Source organism: Myiozetetes cayanensis, unplaced genomic scaffold, assembly GCF_022539395.1.
Source record: "Myiozetetes cayanensis isolate MyiCay16 unplaced genomic scaffold, myiCay2020 scf1, whole genome shotgun sequence".
In the NCBI taxonomy this organism is placed as follows: domain Eukaryota; kingdom Metazoa; phylum Chordata; class Aves; order Passeriformes; family Tyrannidae; genus Myiozetetes; species Myiozetetes cayanensis.
In genome coordinates this window covers 125,339,983-125,359,255 of record NW_026086604.1, presented here as the reverse complement: position 1 = coordinate 125,359,255, position 19,273 = coordinate 125,339,983, and the positions used below count along the sequence as shown (strand labels likewise).

The window sequence follows — 19,273 nt, the reverse complement described above, 5'->3', positions numbered from 1 at the left end:
ACAAACAGTTAAGCTTTATAGAGAAGCAAATCACCAGTGCTTTTGCTCAAGGGTGCCTTACATGTGCTTTAAAGATCCCACTCATGGTTGTTACTGGAGGTGCTAATGACCAAACTCTAGCCCAAGGTAAACATAGGAAATTCTCAGGGCTCTGTATGCAACGTTTTATTTTGACCCAAACAGCTGCACTGTTAAGCTAAACCTGAAAAGTATCACAATAGTTAAAAGCCTCCCCAAATCCTGTAAAACATAATGGAATAAAATTCTCACTCCCAAGTGACGGTAAATCGCAAACTTCCATAGTCCCAATACTGTTAAAAAAGCGCATCATAATACTTATAATGCCATCAGGTACAGTTACTTTTAAACTCCTTGAGCAAACACTGGGTCAGTGAGATTTAAGGGCTCTGGGTAACAGCATATGTTTGTGTGCACGTGTGTCCCTCTGGATTCCTTACCTTTTACTGATTTGCTTTCACCTAATCTACATGAGCTCAGCAGGGATCTTCTAGGATCTTCTCCTTGGAGTGGGGACTTCACAGTGTAAGGTTAAAGCAGACAATGACATTCAGACTCCTCCTTTCTCCTCTGTCTACTTGAGATATGAAGTATCCAAAAAAGTATTTCCTTACTCATCTCCCTCCCTCCCAGGACCCAGACACCTCTACAGTGAGCCTGCTGTAGCATTTATCTGCAGAGTGAGAACTGCCACCAAGAAGAGGAGGGACCTGACAGCAGCTCCCTTACAACCTCAGTGCTAGAGAGGCCACAGAGATGCACCAGTACAGCTTTAGAACTTCTGAGTAGGCACTGGAGATACAGACACAGTAGGTCCATAAGACAAAAAGCAGGATCAGGTAAAATTTGAAAAGTAAGCCAGTAACATTGCCAATACTATAGCAGGTTTGGTCAATAGCTTTCCTATCAATTGATTTCTCACACATTTCCAGTGGCTAAATGAATTGTGACTCAACTACCATTATCATAGGTACTTTGTAAATCAGACAGTAATGTTGACCCATATACCTTTGCTGAGAAGAAAAGCAGAGGGCCTTTCCTGTAGCTTGCATCATTTTTCCTGCTCTTGTTTTATCCTGAGAACCCTGTGATCGAAGAAATTTCCCCAATTCATTTTCTTCCTGAGACAGAACTAACAAAAAATAAGTGAGTGGTCAAATATGTTATTTAATTGATTTCTAACAGCTTTAAAACTTCCTTAACATCAAATAGTTTAAGTCACTCTAAGTCCACGCAGCAAAGCAAAAGTAAATAATTTCACAGAATTCCAGCATTTCATAAACATAAGATCTGATTTACTTGAGACATTTACAGATATACTTAACAAGAGTCACAAAATTCCATCAATGTCAAAAGACAACAGGAGAAACGTGTTATTTCTTGGGAAAAAAAAAAATTAGGTTGGTTAGACTACTTCCCACTATCAGGGTGGAGATTGGCCTAATACAATAAGAGAAGATCTCTGGAAGTCCTCCTGTCATTTTGCCAAAATGAGAGTCAACTCCAGTGCAGACTCTGGTAGACCTCTGGCAGAACATTCTGCATGCACATCTTTGCATCAGAGACTTCACCTGCTACTATGGAACATTTCTTTAACTCAATGCCCTACTATTCTCTATTTCAATTTTACCTCCAGATTCTGCAACATTATCCCTGACTCTCTTTGGATAGGCAAAAGAAAAATGAAAGGTTCGAAAAAATATGGATAACATTCCAGAGAACAAGGTAAAATGAAAAATTACTCCAAAGTTGGATTCTCTTCTCCAGGTCAGAAATCACAGTTGCAGAGAATCAAACAATTTTGGTTGCAGAGAACCTTTAGCAGATATTTAATACAACTTGCTGTTTGAAACTTCCCAGATTAGGTCCCATCTCTTACTAATGACTGTCACTAATAACTGTACATTTGTTACAGCCAAGTCAGCATTATGAAATTCATTGTAATAGCATGGGTTACTTAATTATAAAACTAGTAATAAGTGAAATATTCTTCATCATCACTCCCAATGCAAAGAAAAACCAGAAGAGTTTAGAAAGGAGTTAGGATTTCTAGACAAGAGACTTCAGAATTCAAACAAGCCAAGCAAGCAATGGGAAAAAGAACTTCAGGCAAGCTTTGTCCAGTAATTATTGCTACCTATCACTGCATTATATCAATATATAAAACTTAAGATCTAGGAGATCTTCAAGTAAATAAGCAAATCTGCTTTTAGCAGTTTGCAAGGAGCGTTATTTTTACTTTAAAATAGGGTGAAACTAGTAGTTCCCCATTTTAATTTTCCCTTTTTCACTTGTTTAATGGTTCCACAATGCAGATCTTCTTACCATTTTAATTACTGTGTTTGATCATACTTACAACAAATCCTTTTTTGATACAATTCAATTGCTTTCAGCAACTCCATACACGTTCTCTGAATAGAATGGAACAGCTGATATTGAAACAAAATACACAAAAAATTTGTTAAGTGTATGTAAGAAATACTGATGAATAAAATACATGGAAGAACTCAATCTTTGGTAGAAATTATCAGGGATCATTATTTGCTTCTTGAACAATGAGAAACCTTTCAAGCCTGAAAGTATTTTCCTTACCAATTGTGCTTTTCTTTCAATTAAGTTATCCACTGAAACTACAGACCAATCATAACTTACAAAGGAACAGCTGACCGTTAACCAAACTGCATTTTTTTTTTTTAGGTGATATCTTTGGATATATATATATATATATATACACAAATCTGTTTCTAAAAAACTCCTAGTAGAGCAAAGAGTTATCAAAATGTCTATCATGTTTATCACATGTGGCAACATGCATACTGAATTTTTCATACTGTGAAGTCTAGTGGAACCAAGTTGCATAGGTATCTCAACAGAGAAAGCTGTTGATTTAAACTGAATGTTTTATTGGAATAATAAAATTTATAAAGCAGCAGTTTCCAAAGGGAGTAGAGGTAAAAAATTTCAGTCTTGACTAAATTTGGAGATTGTTTTTAGGAAATAGAAGAATTACTACTCATTCTATCTGTCCATCTAAAATCTCCAACCTGCAACTTATATCTAAACTCTACCACATCAAGTATTACACAACTAAGTAAAATGGATTACTAGCACAGTAGCTGCCTTCCTTCACAGCTGCCTGACTTCCTATACATTTACACAGGGCTTGTCTTTTAAACTGGGAGTGTGACTTGCAGGTGAGAAACTGTCCATGTGAAAACATGCTTATAGCTTTTTTAAACACAAGTTTCCCTATTTCCAATCCCACCTGAGCTAACCTTTTTGATGAATCTGCAATACAGCAGACATGGCAGAAACACAGGTATTTTAAAAATATTGTTCCATCCTTCCAGTTTGTTTTACATAAATACTGTTGATTTATAACCCATTGTGAAGACTCCATAGCTAGAATCACCATGTTATAAGTTACTGCTATTCTAGCCAGAACTACAAAGATGTATTTGTTGTAAAACAGCCTCTTGTATTTCAGCTAAAACCTGAATAAACTGCGAATTCTAAGTCAATATTTTTTTTTTAAGAAACTACAAGAAAACCAGTAAGGCAAAATATTTACCCTTACCTAACAGAACAATACCAACAAAACTTAGATGGACCCAAACTGGATTGTTACACTTCTGAAGTCCACCCTCGATTTTTTGCTTTGTCTCAAATTCATTTGAGCTCTTCAGTTTGTAGAGCCTTAAGCTATTTTTTTTCTCAGTGGGGTTGAGGATACTGACAGCAGGACTGTATTTGTCAGAGAGCAGGATTCTTTCTCTTGGTTATATCTTACAGACTTTCAGAAGGTTCTTTGGTCATGTCAGAACCCATTAATGTGCTTTCTGAAAACTCCAGAGCACAGAGCGCACTATGCACCTTGCTCCTTCTTGGTACATTGCATGCTTTTGTGACATGTGGTATTTTGTAACAGTATAGAGAATTTGTATACACTATAGAATACTAGACAAAACAAATAAACTACCTTAAACTGATATAGGCAAAGGATAAAGATGATCTCCTGCTCCCCACTTCTAATAAAAGGAAAAGACCTGTCCCCAAAACATGAAAGTAAATCCAGAAGATGTTAGGTTCCAAGTAAAGCTTGGAGGACATGGGGCTTTGTATTACAAAATGGCACTGCATGCCACTGAATTTACATAAGTACTTTTGCCAAAATTTGAAAATTACGTGAAAATGATGGCAAAAAAACCATACATTATTACATACTGTGTGTACAAATATTAGAGGTTTGGTGGGAATGAAAACACTTTAAAAATTAACAAACAGAGAACACACATTACGTAAACATTACAAACCTCTAGTTTTGCATCCAGATCTGCATCTGAAGCTACAACATGTTCATCTTCCTTTTTTCCTGTAACTTTAATAAGGGTTTGTTTTGTTTTCCAGTATTTCTGCTGCATTTTATTGACCACAGATTTTTCTTGACTTTGAGCATATTGATCATAAAATTCTCTTGGATAATTGCTAGAAGATTAAGAAACAAAATTAGAAACTTCATTGGATGCTTTAAAATTAAGTCTAACATTCTTGCTTAATACATTTGTATTACGAATATTGCATTTGCAAGCAGACATATATTCTAATATGCATTTCCTCATTATGCATTAATAACAAAGCAAATACATCAGTACCATATTTTCAATCCTACTTTGGAAAGTAATACACTGCTTTCAATTCAAATGTCTTAAGCATGCAGTACTGCCAAATAATAAACTGCAAAGAATTCTTCAGAATGCATTATGGAATGATTTATAGCCCAAGGAATTAACTTTATATTTTATATAATTAATAGGAGAGTTTCAAGTGAACTAGCAGAGTTGCTAAGTAGGTAGCAATTTTCATGGCATTTCAGCACTGTTGGGACTTCACAAAGTTCATTTTATGAATGGAATTAGACCAACTTCTTGCTCTCCTTTTTTGTAACTGAATAAAAGAAAGAAATAGAAGAACCCTCATCTCTTTTGAGCTACATGAAAAAATGATATCTCACATCTTTCTTTATACAATGACTATGGCTGTGTAACAGGCAACCTTTTTTCAAGTATCATTTTTTATTGACAGATGATTCTGCATTCCTGTAGTAGACTTCATAAAAAGTGCAATCTACAAACAAACTCCATATTCCACAATAGTCAAACCAAACCAAGATGGTTTAATAGAAAATACAGCCTTACACTTAAATCTTGACCTCTTTTAGGAAGTGTTATTCCATTGTTCATTTCTGCAAAAGTACATACATTTCCCCCCATATTCATATCTAAAAAGCTGCAGTAACTTTGCAGCTCTTTAGAAATAAATGGTTGCCAAAAATTGCTATATCAAATATTCCAGGAAACTTAACGAGGTTGAGTTTATCTTGAAAAATAATACTTTCTACCTGTGGAGTGATGAACTGTGGCTCATTAGTGAGATGCTGACCACCAGCTCTGTTCACAACACACAGACAGCTCAGAGATGCTAACCCAAGAGGTCTTCAAACCCAACATACACATCAAGTCATGTACTGAGACACATGTACTTGCCCATGGCAGGGGTGTTAGAGCTAGATGATCTTTAAGGTCTCTTCCACCCAAACCATTCTATAATCCTGATTTTATATATATAAAATGAAGCCATTAAAAAAACCAAAACAAACACAACAAACAAACAAAAACAAAAACAAAACAAAACCAAACCAAACCAAAAACAAAACAAAAACAAAACAAAAAAACCCAAACAGCCATTGATACAGTGCTTCCCCATGGGTGGCACATCTACCCTACAGAGTTGCCAGTGATACAATTTAACCTGAAAAGGAAATTTGTTTCCCAGGGGTATGTTACTTGCTTCGCTACGTTTAATCAGTGAGTTAGGCAACAGTGCCTTAATCACCAAAGAGAGGATAAGAAATTAAACTGGAAGTGAGCAGGTACCAAATTTTAAAAAGCACTTATACACAGAACTTCTTGGCTTCTTCCCCAAACTTGAAAAGTGAAGATATTTACCCACTTAATTCTACACAAACATTAGTTCCCAGAATTTTATTTATGTATTTAATTAAAATGAAAATAAAGGTCTTCTGGTGATACAGCAGAAAATAAACAACAGCATGCAAAACACATTTCATTTGAAATTCTGCACAAACAAACTATTACACACATGGACAACAGACAGCCTATCAACTTTGGTGAAGACTATATTGACTTGATAAATACACCTTTAAAATACAAAATCTGCAACCTCTAACAAATAGTAAAATATCCCTGCATTATGAGAAAATAGAATATGAAAGTTTAAAAATAGCATTATTTAAAAAATATTAATTAAAAAACCCATCGAACTGCTCAGAGGGTATTATAAAGGCCCTGGTTGTCTGCTGTTTGGCTGCTTTAATTTCTCCCACAGCTGTGCAAATAACTGATATCTCATTTCAGTGGTCAAGTGAAGAAAACACCATAATTCATCTGATGTTAACTAGCCTAGGTAGCTACCTCAGTTGAGGTCACCAGAAATTCTGGGGGCATGGTGCAAGGAATAAAAATGAGTTATTAATCTCAGGTCACAAAAAGATTAAGAAAAAATGCTGGGATTAGTACAGATTCCTGAATTACAAGACTGATAAACCAACTGAAGGAATAAGAGGAATATAATTTTTTACTATTACACACAAATTCAGCTTCTAATTTAATTTAATGACTTCTGTTTAAGATAATGACTCAATCACATTACTGAAATACTTGATGGAAAATTGGTAGAAACCTGTTCATACCTTTTAAGACGGATTTTGTGTCAAGCAACCACGAACATACTTAGGTTTTGTTAAACAATCAGAAAATATAACTGAAAGAAGGATGTACTTTATTGTGAAGCTGATGATCAGAGAAAACCTCTTGAAATATGACAGTTAATATTTATTTCCATTACACAGGAAACTGATATCCTATTTTTCTATCTGGTCAATTATTTGTTTTTCTACTCTTTGGCAGTTTTTCAGTTTTTATTTTTATTTTTTTTAAACAGCATGTCTACTGACATTAGTGACTTCATATAAATAATAGATGCCAGAACATAATGTGTGATAAAGGCTGTGACAAATCAACATAACAAATGCTACTAGCTCTTTAGAATAAGAAAAAATAATCAAGATACTTACTACTTATGACCTTCCATAATTCTTGTTTTCTTCAGACACTTAAATAAGAAATTATCAGTTAATACAAACACCTTTAAAACATAATTTCCAAGTTAAACACTAGAAATCCCCTACCTTTTCACACACAAAATTACTATGTTGCAGCATCTTCTTTACCATGTTACAAAAATAAACTCTTCAATATGTGGACCAAAGGCCTTCCTCAGGTAACACACAATTCTCACATAAATCCACGACATTTTTTAAGTGGTGCCATCTATGATGCCAACTTATATGTTAGCAAGTTTTCCAGGCAAAAGCAAATTTACCTGGCATAAATTCTGTGACTTTTGACAAGGCATACCAAAATTGTCAATGCTAGGCATCATCCTCAGTCAAGTTCTTTCCTCCAAATTTTAGTCACAACAAATTTCAACTACATTTTATCTTTTTTTTTATTATTATTATTTTTTGCCTATATCCCACTGATCTATTTTTTTCAAACACTAGTTATGTCATGTCTTGAATTGTAGAGGTGAAATTTAATGACCAGGTGATTTTTCCATGAGGGACAACACAGTTCCTTAGGATAGAATATGATATATGTACATTAGGGCTTTAGATTTTATAAGTTACTGTCTCCAGCTTGGATACTCAAGTCTCCCACTATACTTTGAGCTGACCAGATGGCATGCACATCACTTCCCACTGGTACCTCAGCATGCTCTCTCCAGGCCAAATTTACCAGACAAGCCTGACACTCTTTATAAATAACAAGCACTTGGCTTCTCCTCTGCTGTTTTTAGAGAAGACTGTCCTTCAGCACACAGTTAACATGGAAATGGAGGCACTGCAGCATGATCGTGGATGAGACCAAAATGAAGCTGCTGAGATGGTGCTGCTGGGGAATGGCCTTTGGCAAGAAGAGGCACAGAATGAACACACCAATAGGCTGCACTAGGATATGAAGCTGATTGACTAAGAAAACAGCAATGGGAAAAGCAGCTAGGAAGGTAATGGTGCTGAAATTTTGGCAAGCAAGCAAGAAAATGGGCTACAAAGGGGAGATGTGATGCTGGAAACATATCTAGCACAGTGCTGCTTGCAGACAGTGTGGTTAGCACTGGAGTGGCAAAGGACTGGAACAGATTGCAGGAACCCAAACAAGGGAATGCAAACAACCTGAGTGCTTCCTGCAAGCGTGAAGCACATGCACTTCCATTTGGAGCTGAATGGAGCCAAACCCCAGATTTCTGAGTCTAACCTCTCTGCTGTCAGTACCTGTGAAACTTCATGGCAAAGTTCCATGAGATGCAGCAAGATTATATCAGAGCAGGAAATTCTCCTGAACTGGAATTTTTGTGACATGCTCTTAAGCACTGCAGGAGAAACCATGAGAATATTCATAACTCTATCTTCAGAGTAGAGTTTAAATAAAAAGCCTAACAGCTGAACAAAGAGGAAGAAAGAATCATTTCAGATTGTAATTTGTGTTACAGAACCACTGAGTCAGACAAGGTACTGAATAGATAGCACAGGTCATGGCTTTGCTGTAGTTTCTAGAACCACAGGCAACATTAACTCCAGTTTTCTAATACCTTTATGCTTGACTTCACTGTTTTCACACTGGTCCTCCTTAAGTCAACTGTGGGTGTGTTTGAGTGAGATAAGACCACAGGATTTACCTTGTATACACATCCCTGACTCAGTTATTCAGTAGCACACTTGGTTTGACAGGAAGCAAAGAACAGCCTATCTAGATGAAATAACACGTATGTTACTTAGAACAGAGGGAAAGCAACCAATATGGGAAAAAGGTCTAAGGCACTGACCTTACTCACTGTACACGTCCACCTGCTCCTCTTGGAAACAAATTCCCCTAAAACAAAAAGAAATGTATCTATCAAGGTCATGGTAATACAGTTCTCATTTGCAAGCACAGCTCATGCTCTTTCTTCCTAAACATCTGACTTTATATTTTGACTCTGAGATCATCTTAGTTATACTCATTCAGGTTCTACATAGCACACCTATGCCCTTAAGATATTATTTGTGGGAATATTTTAGTTCAAAGAGAGGTTATACAACAGATATTAGGACAGTATTTGCATGCTATGACAATGAGAGTGCCTATTCCCTGTCCTGCTGTGTGACATGATGGCACTTACGGTGTTCAAGGCTACAAGGCCTGCTGGGATAGTGTCATGTGGCCGATCAGGGTGGAAGGAAACAGAAGTGGAGTCTTACCCACACTGCCTGCTGGAAATGGCTCTTGGCATGAGAGAGAAAGGTCCCAGAGAGTTCTAGGTAGTATAGATAAAAACCACGCCAGGGAGATTGCAGTAATTAAACAGTGGGAATAAGCAGTAGCCCAGTGCTCAAGCTCAATCCCTGGGCCTGTTGTATTTCCAGTATGGAGCCAGCTTTTGGTTCTAAATAAGAATTCAGTTTGCAAAGACAACTCAGTAAGCACTAGCATTGAGAAAACAGAACCGTGGCTGCTAAAAAATAATCAGATTACTTTTTATAAGGCTTGCAGTATTTCACTTACAATTTCTATCAAGAATGTTCCTGGATCCCATTCATTCCAGATGTTGTCCAAGAAATCTTCATAAAGAAACCAATCATGCCTCAGAAGACCCATCTGAGTTTTACCTTTCTCAGTAACCAAGAACGCTGAAAAACCTGGATGTCCACTACTATTATGCCATTTTTTAGCTGTTAATTTAGACCATAAATGTGCATTTGCTTTGGTTTCTGCTGATCTGAATGTACCCTAAAAAATGTCTGTTTATACAGAACTTCTTGCAAGTTAGACACACTTGTGCAAATTAATTCATATTTCATGTTTCACCATCGTAGTTAAGCTCTACTGAAATGGAAACAGTATATATTACCCAGATACAAAAAAATGAAACAAAGGTGGAGGAACATGATATAGGAATATTTAATTGGGTCAGATGTAGTTGAGGTAGTATTACAGAAATTCTCATGTTTGTATCTGGGTGGTTAAGCACTGGAACAAGCTGCCCCCTGAGGCAAGGGATAGACATGGCCTGGAGCAACGTGCCCTAACTGGGCTCGGTTGAGCAGGAGGCTGGGCTGTGCAATTTCTAGTGCTCCCTTCCAACCTATTCGATTCTGTGAAAAATTTGTACAATGTGAAAGAAGATCAGATGAGAGAGCAGCAAGTTTGTTGCTACCATTGGCTTAATATGAAAGACTTTCCACAAGGATGGAAAGTCAGCAGAAATGGACAGCAGAATAACACTGCCCCATGAACACTGTGCCAACACACATACAAGAAGTATATGTTTTCAAAATTACCTGAGATATTTTCACCTTTTAGTAATATATTTTCATTCATAGCCAAAACTTTTAACATTAACATTCATTCTTCCATTATTGCTACATGTGCAATGTAATTTGTCTCTGCAGTAACTTAACAGGGCCATAATTTATTAATTTTTATAATCTCTAATTTCACGTGTTGTGCCAAGTCCAGGAACAAAAGAGGGTTAAGGTATTGGTTCAGGTGTAACAAAGGACACTGTTAGGAGCATTTGGGTTAGCTGAAAGTAGTGAGATTTTTTTTTAAGAAACCCCAAGATCTAAGTCTAGCCTCAAAAAGTGAGAAATACTAATAAAGGAAGACTGGAAACAGCCCAGGAAAGTATCCAAGAATTAAAAGGAACATTTCACAATCATGTAACAAAGAATTCCTACAGTCACAAATTGCTGGCCCTGAGGCTTCAGGAAGAGACCAAGGAATGAGCACATAACTTCTGACTGCTTTAGGCTTTGAACTCTGTTATGCTTTCGAAGAACAAGACATAGAGGTCCTGAACAGAAGCAACAAGGCAGTTGCTCTTTGGCAAAGCTGACTACAATGGAAGCACATGACACTAACTTGAGTCCACCAATACTTGCCCCTGAAATTGCAGTCAAATTTAAAATTAACCTTTTATCATACAGTTTCAGATATGAAAATAAGCTTAATTTGCCACAAGGAGTTGATGTAAGGAACTTTTTTTTGGTTTTCGTCCCAGTGTATTAAGACTAAAAAAAAACAAAAAAGTTTCAATAAATAATATTATACTGACAATGATTAACAAAAAAAAAAAAAAAACAACCAAACACAAACAGCAAACAACTGAAAAAATCATTTATCACCCTATAGGAAAGCATTTGCATCGGAAAGTTTCCATTATCTTTGACAATAAAGTGTTACACAACACTAGTGATCTCCATGACAGTCTTTACCTTGACAAACAAAAGGTAGGGATACTCTAGATGGGGGAGGGGCTATCGGAAGCAAACATGGGTGTTTTTTATCATGCCTGGGAAAGCAGTGCCACACTACAGATGACTGTACATAAACCCACATTTAATGCTGCACAGTGCTGGATCTGACGTTTCCTGAAAAAGTCCATACACACCTCCAGTAATTTTGCAAGTATTTTTCCCGGTGTCTTGAGAGAGACTGATGCTACTTCAGTTGTAGCATTAAACCTGAGCTGGCTCTATTCATAACAAGTCTGCTCAGAAAATAAAGGACCACAGCACTGAAACATCCATTCCCATATAGATCCAGCTGGGTTCATAAGCCCTGCTGAAACCTTGGAAATCCCCAAGGGGCTCTTTGAGAAGCCACCAAGAAGCCTCAGGATTGTGTTCCAGAAATCTTCATGTTTGCAGAGTGATGCCAGAGAAGACTGGCACAGCCTCTCAGCCTGGGCACTGTAAAATACATCCAAACTGTTTCTAGACTCAGTTTGACTTCAGGAGTGATACAGCTCTATAGCAGAATTCATCAACCCTTATATGCAAGTAATGTGTTCATCAGGAGGGACACAGAAGAGTCTGCACTTTCACTGATAGCACTGTCCTCTCAGTTTATTGTTCTTCCAAAGCAGCTAATAAGTTCTGTGGCTCTTCAAATCCCCACAGACTCCCTGTATCCTAAAAGCCTTGCAACTTACAACTTCAAATGTAGCAGAATCATGCATTGCAGTTGATTTACTTATTCCAACACTTTTATTAAAATGAATAATCTTCCAAGAAACTTTTAATACAGTAGAGTGGTACTAAGCAACAACTACCAATAAAAAAAGAATAATTTTAAGGAGTTCCATATGTAAAAGTTGAGTGATAGTTTCATTTAAGTAAAATACTCTGAAGGGAAGAAAATGTGCTTAGGTGAGGGAATCAATGCCATCTGTGTCTCCAACAGCTCTTGGCTGGCAACATATCTCCCTCACTCTGCCTGCTGGAAGCTGTGATCAAATGGAATCAGGTAAATGGGCCTGCAAAGCAAGAAGCAGTCTCACTGCAAGATGAAGACTAGTCTGGGCACAGTTTTATCTTTGCTAGTTTGTCTACAGACATGCAGACAAGGAGCTTCAAGTGGCTTTTCATTTTGCCTTTCCCCAAAAAAAGACAATATTAACAGCCTGTAGATCTTTACTATCCATATTGCCAATGCAGGAAGAGTGAAAACTGTCTGGGTCTATACAGGCATTCAGTATCCAGATTATGCACAGACTTAGAGGTATTCCTATTCTTAACTACATGAATGACTGTAATTCAGCTAAAATTAATCTAGAGCTCAAGCTATATCTATGAAAAATTACAAGATTTATTTTTTCCTCTAAAGCTCTTAACTCTCAACATTGATGTTCTAATCCTGCAGAATCATCCATGCTTAGCTTTGAATCCAGAAGTCTTTTCATTCTGTTAGGCCACTCACTGATGCACTTGTTTATTAATTCAAAAAGTTTGCAGATTGGTCTGTGAGTGTTGCATTAGCAGTTCCTTCCATCCACTACAACTTTTTGTCTATTCCTTTGTTTCAGACTGATCCACAGCTTTGCTACTTATCCTGAGAAGCATACATCTTAGAGATTACCCACTACTTCTCAGGAGAAGTAATATAAGATTGCAGTATCAACAAAATTACTCTTTCAAACTATTTCAGGAGCTGATATCTGGAAAGAAGTTTCAAACATTCTTCAAAGAAGCACAGGATAAATGGCATCTGCTATACAGAGAGAGCTCCTTTTATATTCATACACCTGAGAGGTGCTGAGAGGGAAAAAAACCATGCTGTTTGACCCCAATTATCTAACTGCAGTGCCTAAATTACCATACAAGCCTCTCAATTTTAAGTCCCTGTACAAGTGGTGAATAGAACCTCCAAAGAGCAACTCTGAGCACCTGAAGAAGAGCCTCACCCCTGTGTTCTGTATACACAGAAATGATGCTTTTCAAGTGAAGCACCTGAACTACAGAGCTAAATTATGCTGTGAGAGTGCTTTTCTATTCCAATTCTCTCAGAACTAGGATTTCACGGTGTCTGTTGAATTACTGGGGAGAAAAAGTGTCAGCAGCATACTGAATAACACTGTGATTGGGACACAGCCATATCCCATAAAACTCCTGGAAACAAATTTTAGTTTCACTGCAAACACTTCTGGAACTAATATTTCTATACACAAGTTTGTCCATTTCCTTATCCTATCTATCAAGGCTTATGAGACATCCCAGCAAAAATTTTTTTCTATTTATTAATTTATCTTGATCCTTCAAAGAATTAAAACAAACAAATAAAAACAACCAACCAACCAAACAAAAAAACAACAACAAAAAAAAACCAAACAGAAACCCCCAAACCAAAGCAAAACTACAAGAAAAAAACAAAACTAAAAAACCACAACAGCCACCCCTCAACACCCACTGCCCCCTGAAATTTGACATGCAGAAAAACCCCAACCATGTACTCAAAACAACAGAAATATCAAAGAAACTGGAGTCCATTCTCCAAGGCAGCAGTTTGAGCTAATAACACTCCCTTCTTTCTCAAGCTAGTAAACTGCGTGGAGAACAAACCACAGTAATACCAGCAGGTATCTTAAGTGACAGACAGTGCAATTAAGGACTTGTACCATTACAAACCATTTACAAGCTCTGAAGAAATCTGAACATTTCAGGTCTGCTTTCCATCATTTTGCAGCAATACCCAGGAACCCATTTGCAAACAGTACATCCAAAAAATAGTATTGGTATTAAATATATAGTGAACTGTTTTTCACTGAATTTTACACTGACTCTTAATGCTCCCTATGCAGGGCAGATGAACCATAGCTACTGCAGAGAGTACTGTCAAGAATTACTTTTTCCAAAAAACAACTGTCATGCTTCTAACATTTCAGAATACACAATTAACACAGGAAATTATTCTACTTAATTTCCTGGGGTAGTATAAACAAAGGATGATATCCAGGGCCCTGTTTCTCATGCTGTCCTTTAATCTTTATTTTTCTATTCCCAACCATGATACATACAAGTTAATAGAAGACAATGGCATATAAACAGAGCAAATTTACACATTGAAAATTTATTTCTCACTTATACCTAGAACTTAAGAGTGTTCAGTCCATCTGAACTGCACGGGTTTTCAGTACTGAGGTGGTTAGAGGCAAGTTTTAGCCAACACAAAAAAGTGGAAATTTGGTACTACATCACTGTGTGTTTCAAAACCTGGTTTTGCTCCCACAAAGTGCAAGGACCAAGTCAACTGTTAGCATTCCTCTCTATAAAGTAATTTTGTGTCTGTTCAGGACTATATACCTATTCCAAAAACTATCAATTCAAATTTACAGGCATAAGTGATCTCCTTTCTAGGGCATAACAGGTATTGGAATGACACTTGGAGCTGGGTTGGTTTTGTAGGGGTTTTTTGTGGATTTTTAAGCAGATGAATGATAAATTCCTGAAAACAGTGGTTTACCTCAAAAGCACCTATAAGAATAGTACATGCATTCAAGACAGAGTACATGTAGTGTCCAAAAAAATATTTCAAATAAATGCTGATTCAAATAAATTTGACAGGTTGAAGACTGAGGAGCAAATCCTAGAACTCTCTAGATAAGTTCATGTGCATGCAGAACTTAATCACTAGCATAAAACCAGAGATATTTAATCACACAAAAAATTAATTTTAAATTCCTTTTTCAGATTATACTGATTTTTCATCTGCTTATTGTGAAATAATGTAGGGACAGCACATAGTATCAATTTGCCCTCATGTAACATCTTTTACTTGACTATTAAAGTGTTCCACTTACGTTTGTGAAGAACACTGAGTGAATGCCCTCAGGAAAGAACCAGGTAAGCATCATAAGTACCATGTGCATTTTATAAAAGAATTTTTTGCATCTAAGTCACTGAGTGGCAGGTCTTACCTCACCACTAACGAGCAAAACCAGGAATATATACAACCCAGTATTTAACCTCATTCTAAATGCAGACTTGCTTCATTTCTCAAAAATTATTATCAAATTGTTTTGTAATACACACTTGTTCTCTTAGTTCAGAAACCAGTGTTTGCAAACTTAGTAGCTGAATACTATTAAAGAAAATGTCACGTGGAACATGCGCTGTGCATAGATTCTAAGAGACAACAAGATTATTTTTGTGACACATTCTATCTGTAATCATCTAGAGTCTTAATATTAGGAAACTTTCCCTTGCAGAACCTATAGGAAAAGCAGTGGACAAAAAAAAAAACCAAAACAGCCAAACAAACAAAACACCAAACAACTCTTTTTGCATGTATGGTATATTACATATAAACATATATGGTTTTAGAACTTCCAGCTCTTAATTAGATACCCTATTTGCTGGCACAGTCAGTCCTCTCAAGTTTCTGCCTCTCTCTTGCCTTTTCATCCATGTACAAGACAGAAAGCAATGCCATTTATACCCAAGGGGAAACAATGCTGGAGGAGGGAACAGGAGAAAATAATTTTCTCCAGATTCCCTTGGAGATTATTTCACATACATGGATTAGAGATTTGATTAACAAAATAGTCTTAACATGCACAGCAACAACAATACAGCGTGATCTCCTTTCACCACCCTTTGAGTAAACACCATCAGTACAGGCTGTATGTTCTCCACAGACACACAGTCCACTCAACTTTGATATTACTGTTCTTGGATCCTGGCACACCAGCCAACTGTTCCCAGAGCAGCGGTGATCCCTACGAAATTCCTTGCAAGATGCACCCGAGTACTGCTTCAGTGACTCAGTACAGACAGTTCCCAAGGTTGACGTAAATAATTGCACAACGGTCAAAATGCCCCTCGGTTTGCCATGGCTAACAATAGCCAAGGAAAGACTACCGTGAGACTATTATTACTAGCAACACTTACAAGGTCAAATGTTTCTACTGTTCTTGACTGCTTGGTTCTTTGTTTAAAGAACTTCACCTTCCGAGCTTTTGTATTTTTAATGCTTCTGCATCACGTGGCATAATTTTGTCTTTAGAATGACTTTATGGTTGAGAAGTCGCAAAAACATCTTGAAGAATCAACTAAGAGCAATACTCTTGCAGTAGATTTTAAAAACAGTATTAAAAAGAGTCTTTGAGAACATTTTTTGTCTTCTGGTTTAGATGAGATATTGGCACATTTTTTTTCTGCCAACTTGTACCGACAGCTTCCAACACTAGTTGAAGACTGAAAAGAGATGTTATTATTCATTTCTTCAAGAAAAGATTACTTGGGAAATCATCAGAACAATTTAGCAGCTGTGTAAAGTATGGACAAGAGAGAAGAAATGGAAAGATGGGTGGGCCTGGAACTCTACTAAGGGGAAAAAAACCCTAACCCTGCAGTAGGGTTCCAAAGGAATTTTACTTTGTACTATGTGATTCCCTCCACGCCCCAATAATATAAACTTGTGAAAGAAAAATGTTAAAGAAACCTTCCCATACAGTCATAACTGGTCTTCTTGAACCCGCAAATCTTCAATAACATTCATATTTGAATTTTAACTCCAACAAACACAGTGGAATAAATCTCTATTATCTAAAAAGCACTTAATTTTTTTTTCAACTAAGAAGGAGGTAAATTCCAATGACCAGCACCTAAACTTTTCAATATAGTGCTTGAACCTTTCTGGAATAACAATGTGTCACCCATGAAGTTCTGACAGTAGAGAAACTTTAGAAACTCATTTAGACCAAGGTTTGGCAGCATATAACTGCCACATCACCTTCCAGTAGTTTGTCATGTGAAAAATGTGACTAGTTATACCAGTTACGGCAGTTCACGACTCAAAAGATCTCTGTGGCTCTGTGCTAAATTCCTCTTTCAGTGGTATTGACATAAACCTTAAGCCATTACATCACTCAGTTTAAACCAATAGGTTACCCCTCTTCAAACAGCAGTATAAAAAAATTGCTAAAGCCTAAATGAGATGCTGCTGGACTTCATGCTAAGTACCACTAAGAACTGCAACTTCTAGATCTGTGTCAGACACATGGCACTGTCAAGGGGTTCGTCCACTCTCTCCTTGAGAACCCTGGGTAGACCAAATAGAAAAAGAGTGGATTACCAGAAAAATCAGTGGAAAGATCATAACCAAATGCAGCCTGCCCTGCAGACTCCAAAATCCAGCCCACCATTTCCTCTGCCCAACACTTTGCAGAAGTGATCAAACACAGTTTTGCTAGAGCAAAACACAAGAACAGTTTGTTTCCAAGAAGTCTGCTCTGAAACAAGAGTCACAGCTGCTTTCTGAGACCCAAATTAAATAAAATCTATCCAGAAACTGAAAGAAGAAGGATAACACAATTAAACGTGGAGGGGGGGGAGGAGAGGCATCAAAACCAACAAACAGGTGCTTCATGGAAATAAAAGGTCACCTTGGTTTAAAGCAAGGCTCACAGGCAGGGGGAAAATATTACAAACAACCAAACAGAAGAACAACTCCAATGCCAAGCTTCCAAAATACTACCACAATGTAAGTTGGGGTAAGGGGTTAAAGAATGTACCCCTGAGATTACCCGATTCCGTTTCACATTTATACATTTGAACTAAGGCATATCCGAATTACCGTTTTAAGAGAGAGGCCATGCAGATCCTTGAGGCTATCAGCATTACGCAAAACAGTGTGGAACAGGAGACTTATTTACAGTTGGCACTGAACATACCCATAATGATACCAAAAAATAAAAGAGCACAGTGCCCTTCACCCTTTTCTCCTCCTAAGAACCGAGATGATGTTTTCCTTTTTTCTTTTAAATTACTAGAGCAGCCTACGCGGATCAGGTGGAGGGATATAGAGCAAATCTGAGTACCAAGATCAACCTTTCACAAATTACAAGCTTTAACTCAGAAATTTGGGTTTCCGGAATTGCCATTTCCCCAGCTGTCACTGCCCCGGTGCCGCTTTGGTGTCTGACATTACCTGACCAGAGGATGCCCCGCCACCCCTCTCGACCCGGCCGGCCCCCAGGGCGGCACGGACCGCAAATGGGCAACCCGCGCCTCAGCCCGGCAGCCCAGCCGGAAACCGCCGAGGAGAACCGGCCGTTTCCCTCCCCGCTTCCAGCGGGCACAGAGCCAGGGAGGATGTACGGGAGGCACAAACGGATAAATGCAATAATCATGGCGAGACGACCGCACGGCGGGAGGGGGAACACAAGGCACAAGGAGGGGCAGATGCCATCTTGTGCCTGGGAGATGCCTCCTGGACAGGTCCGGCCGCTGATACCCCGCTCTCGGGCTCCAGCGCCACAGGCCCGGCGGCCGCGCCGCCCCCCTCGCCCCGAGCGGGCTGCCCGCGGGGGGAGCGGCGCCCACCCGGGGCTGCCCGGCACCGGCGCCCCCCGCCCGGGTCTGGCACGGAGCCCAGCGAGTCCCCCTTCCCGCACTCACCTTGCGGAGGGGAGGGAAGGGCTGAGCCGCAGGCGCCGCCGCCCCTCCAGGTGTTCCAGCGCCGCTGGCGTCAGCGCGGCGAGAGGAGCCGCCTGTGCCGGCGCGGGCGCCCCCGCAGCGGGGCGGAGCCGCCGCCCGGCCCGGCCTGGCCCCCGAGGCGGGAGGGCGCGGCCGGCAGGTCTCCGGAGCTCGGACCGGCCGCTTCCTCGCCTCGGTCACTGCCAAGGCGCGTTTCCTCCCACTTTCCTGGCTGCGCTGGGAGGGGAGCGGCGGGAGAGTCACCGCGGGCTGGGGCCCTCCTTGGGCCCTGGTAACCGCCTCAGCCCCAGCCTGCGGGGGGCCGCAGGTGCCCGCGAGGAGCATCAAGGAAATATTAAAATGTGTGTGTGTGTGTTT

The 19,273-nt window shown here is 38.8% G+C and overlaps 1 protein-coding gene across 2 annotated transcripts in view; it reads right to left on the bottom strand.

Moving 5' to 3' along the window:
- The window catches only part of ICA1 (islet cell autoantigen 1), a 67,453-nt gene extending 48,422 nt beyond the window's left edge, over nucleotides 1–19,031 (bottom strand). The window contains exons 1-6 of one of the 2 annotated variants that reach the window (XM_050307698.1): nucleotides 18,878–19,031; nucleotides 8,983–9,029; nucleotides 7,172–7,209; nucleotides 4,332–4,503; nucleotides 2,375–2,447; nucleotides 1,027–1,150 (exon numbers count right to left, since the gene is read on the bottom strand). In XM_050307698.1, coding sequence (XP_050163655.1) covers nucleotides 1,027–1,150; nucleotides 2,375–2,447; nucleotides 4,332–4,503; nucleotides 7,172–7,188 — 386 coding nt within the window. In that variant the 5' untranslated portion in view covers nucleotides 7,189–7,209; nucleotides 8,983–9,029; nucleotides 18,878–19,031. Of the gene's footprint in view, nucleotides 1–1,026; nucleotides 1,151–2,374; nucleotides 2,448–4,331; nucleotides 4,504–7,171; nucleotides 7,210–8,431; nucleotides 8,534–8,982; nucleotides 9,030–18,877 lie in introns of those variants that run through there. The other variant, XM_050307690.1, reaches the window with a different exon arrangement.
- Between the last annotated feature and the right edge of the window lie 242 nt (nucleotides 19,032–19,273).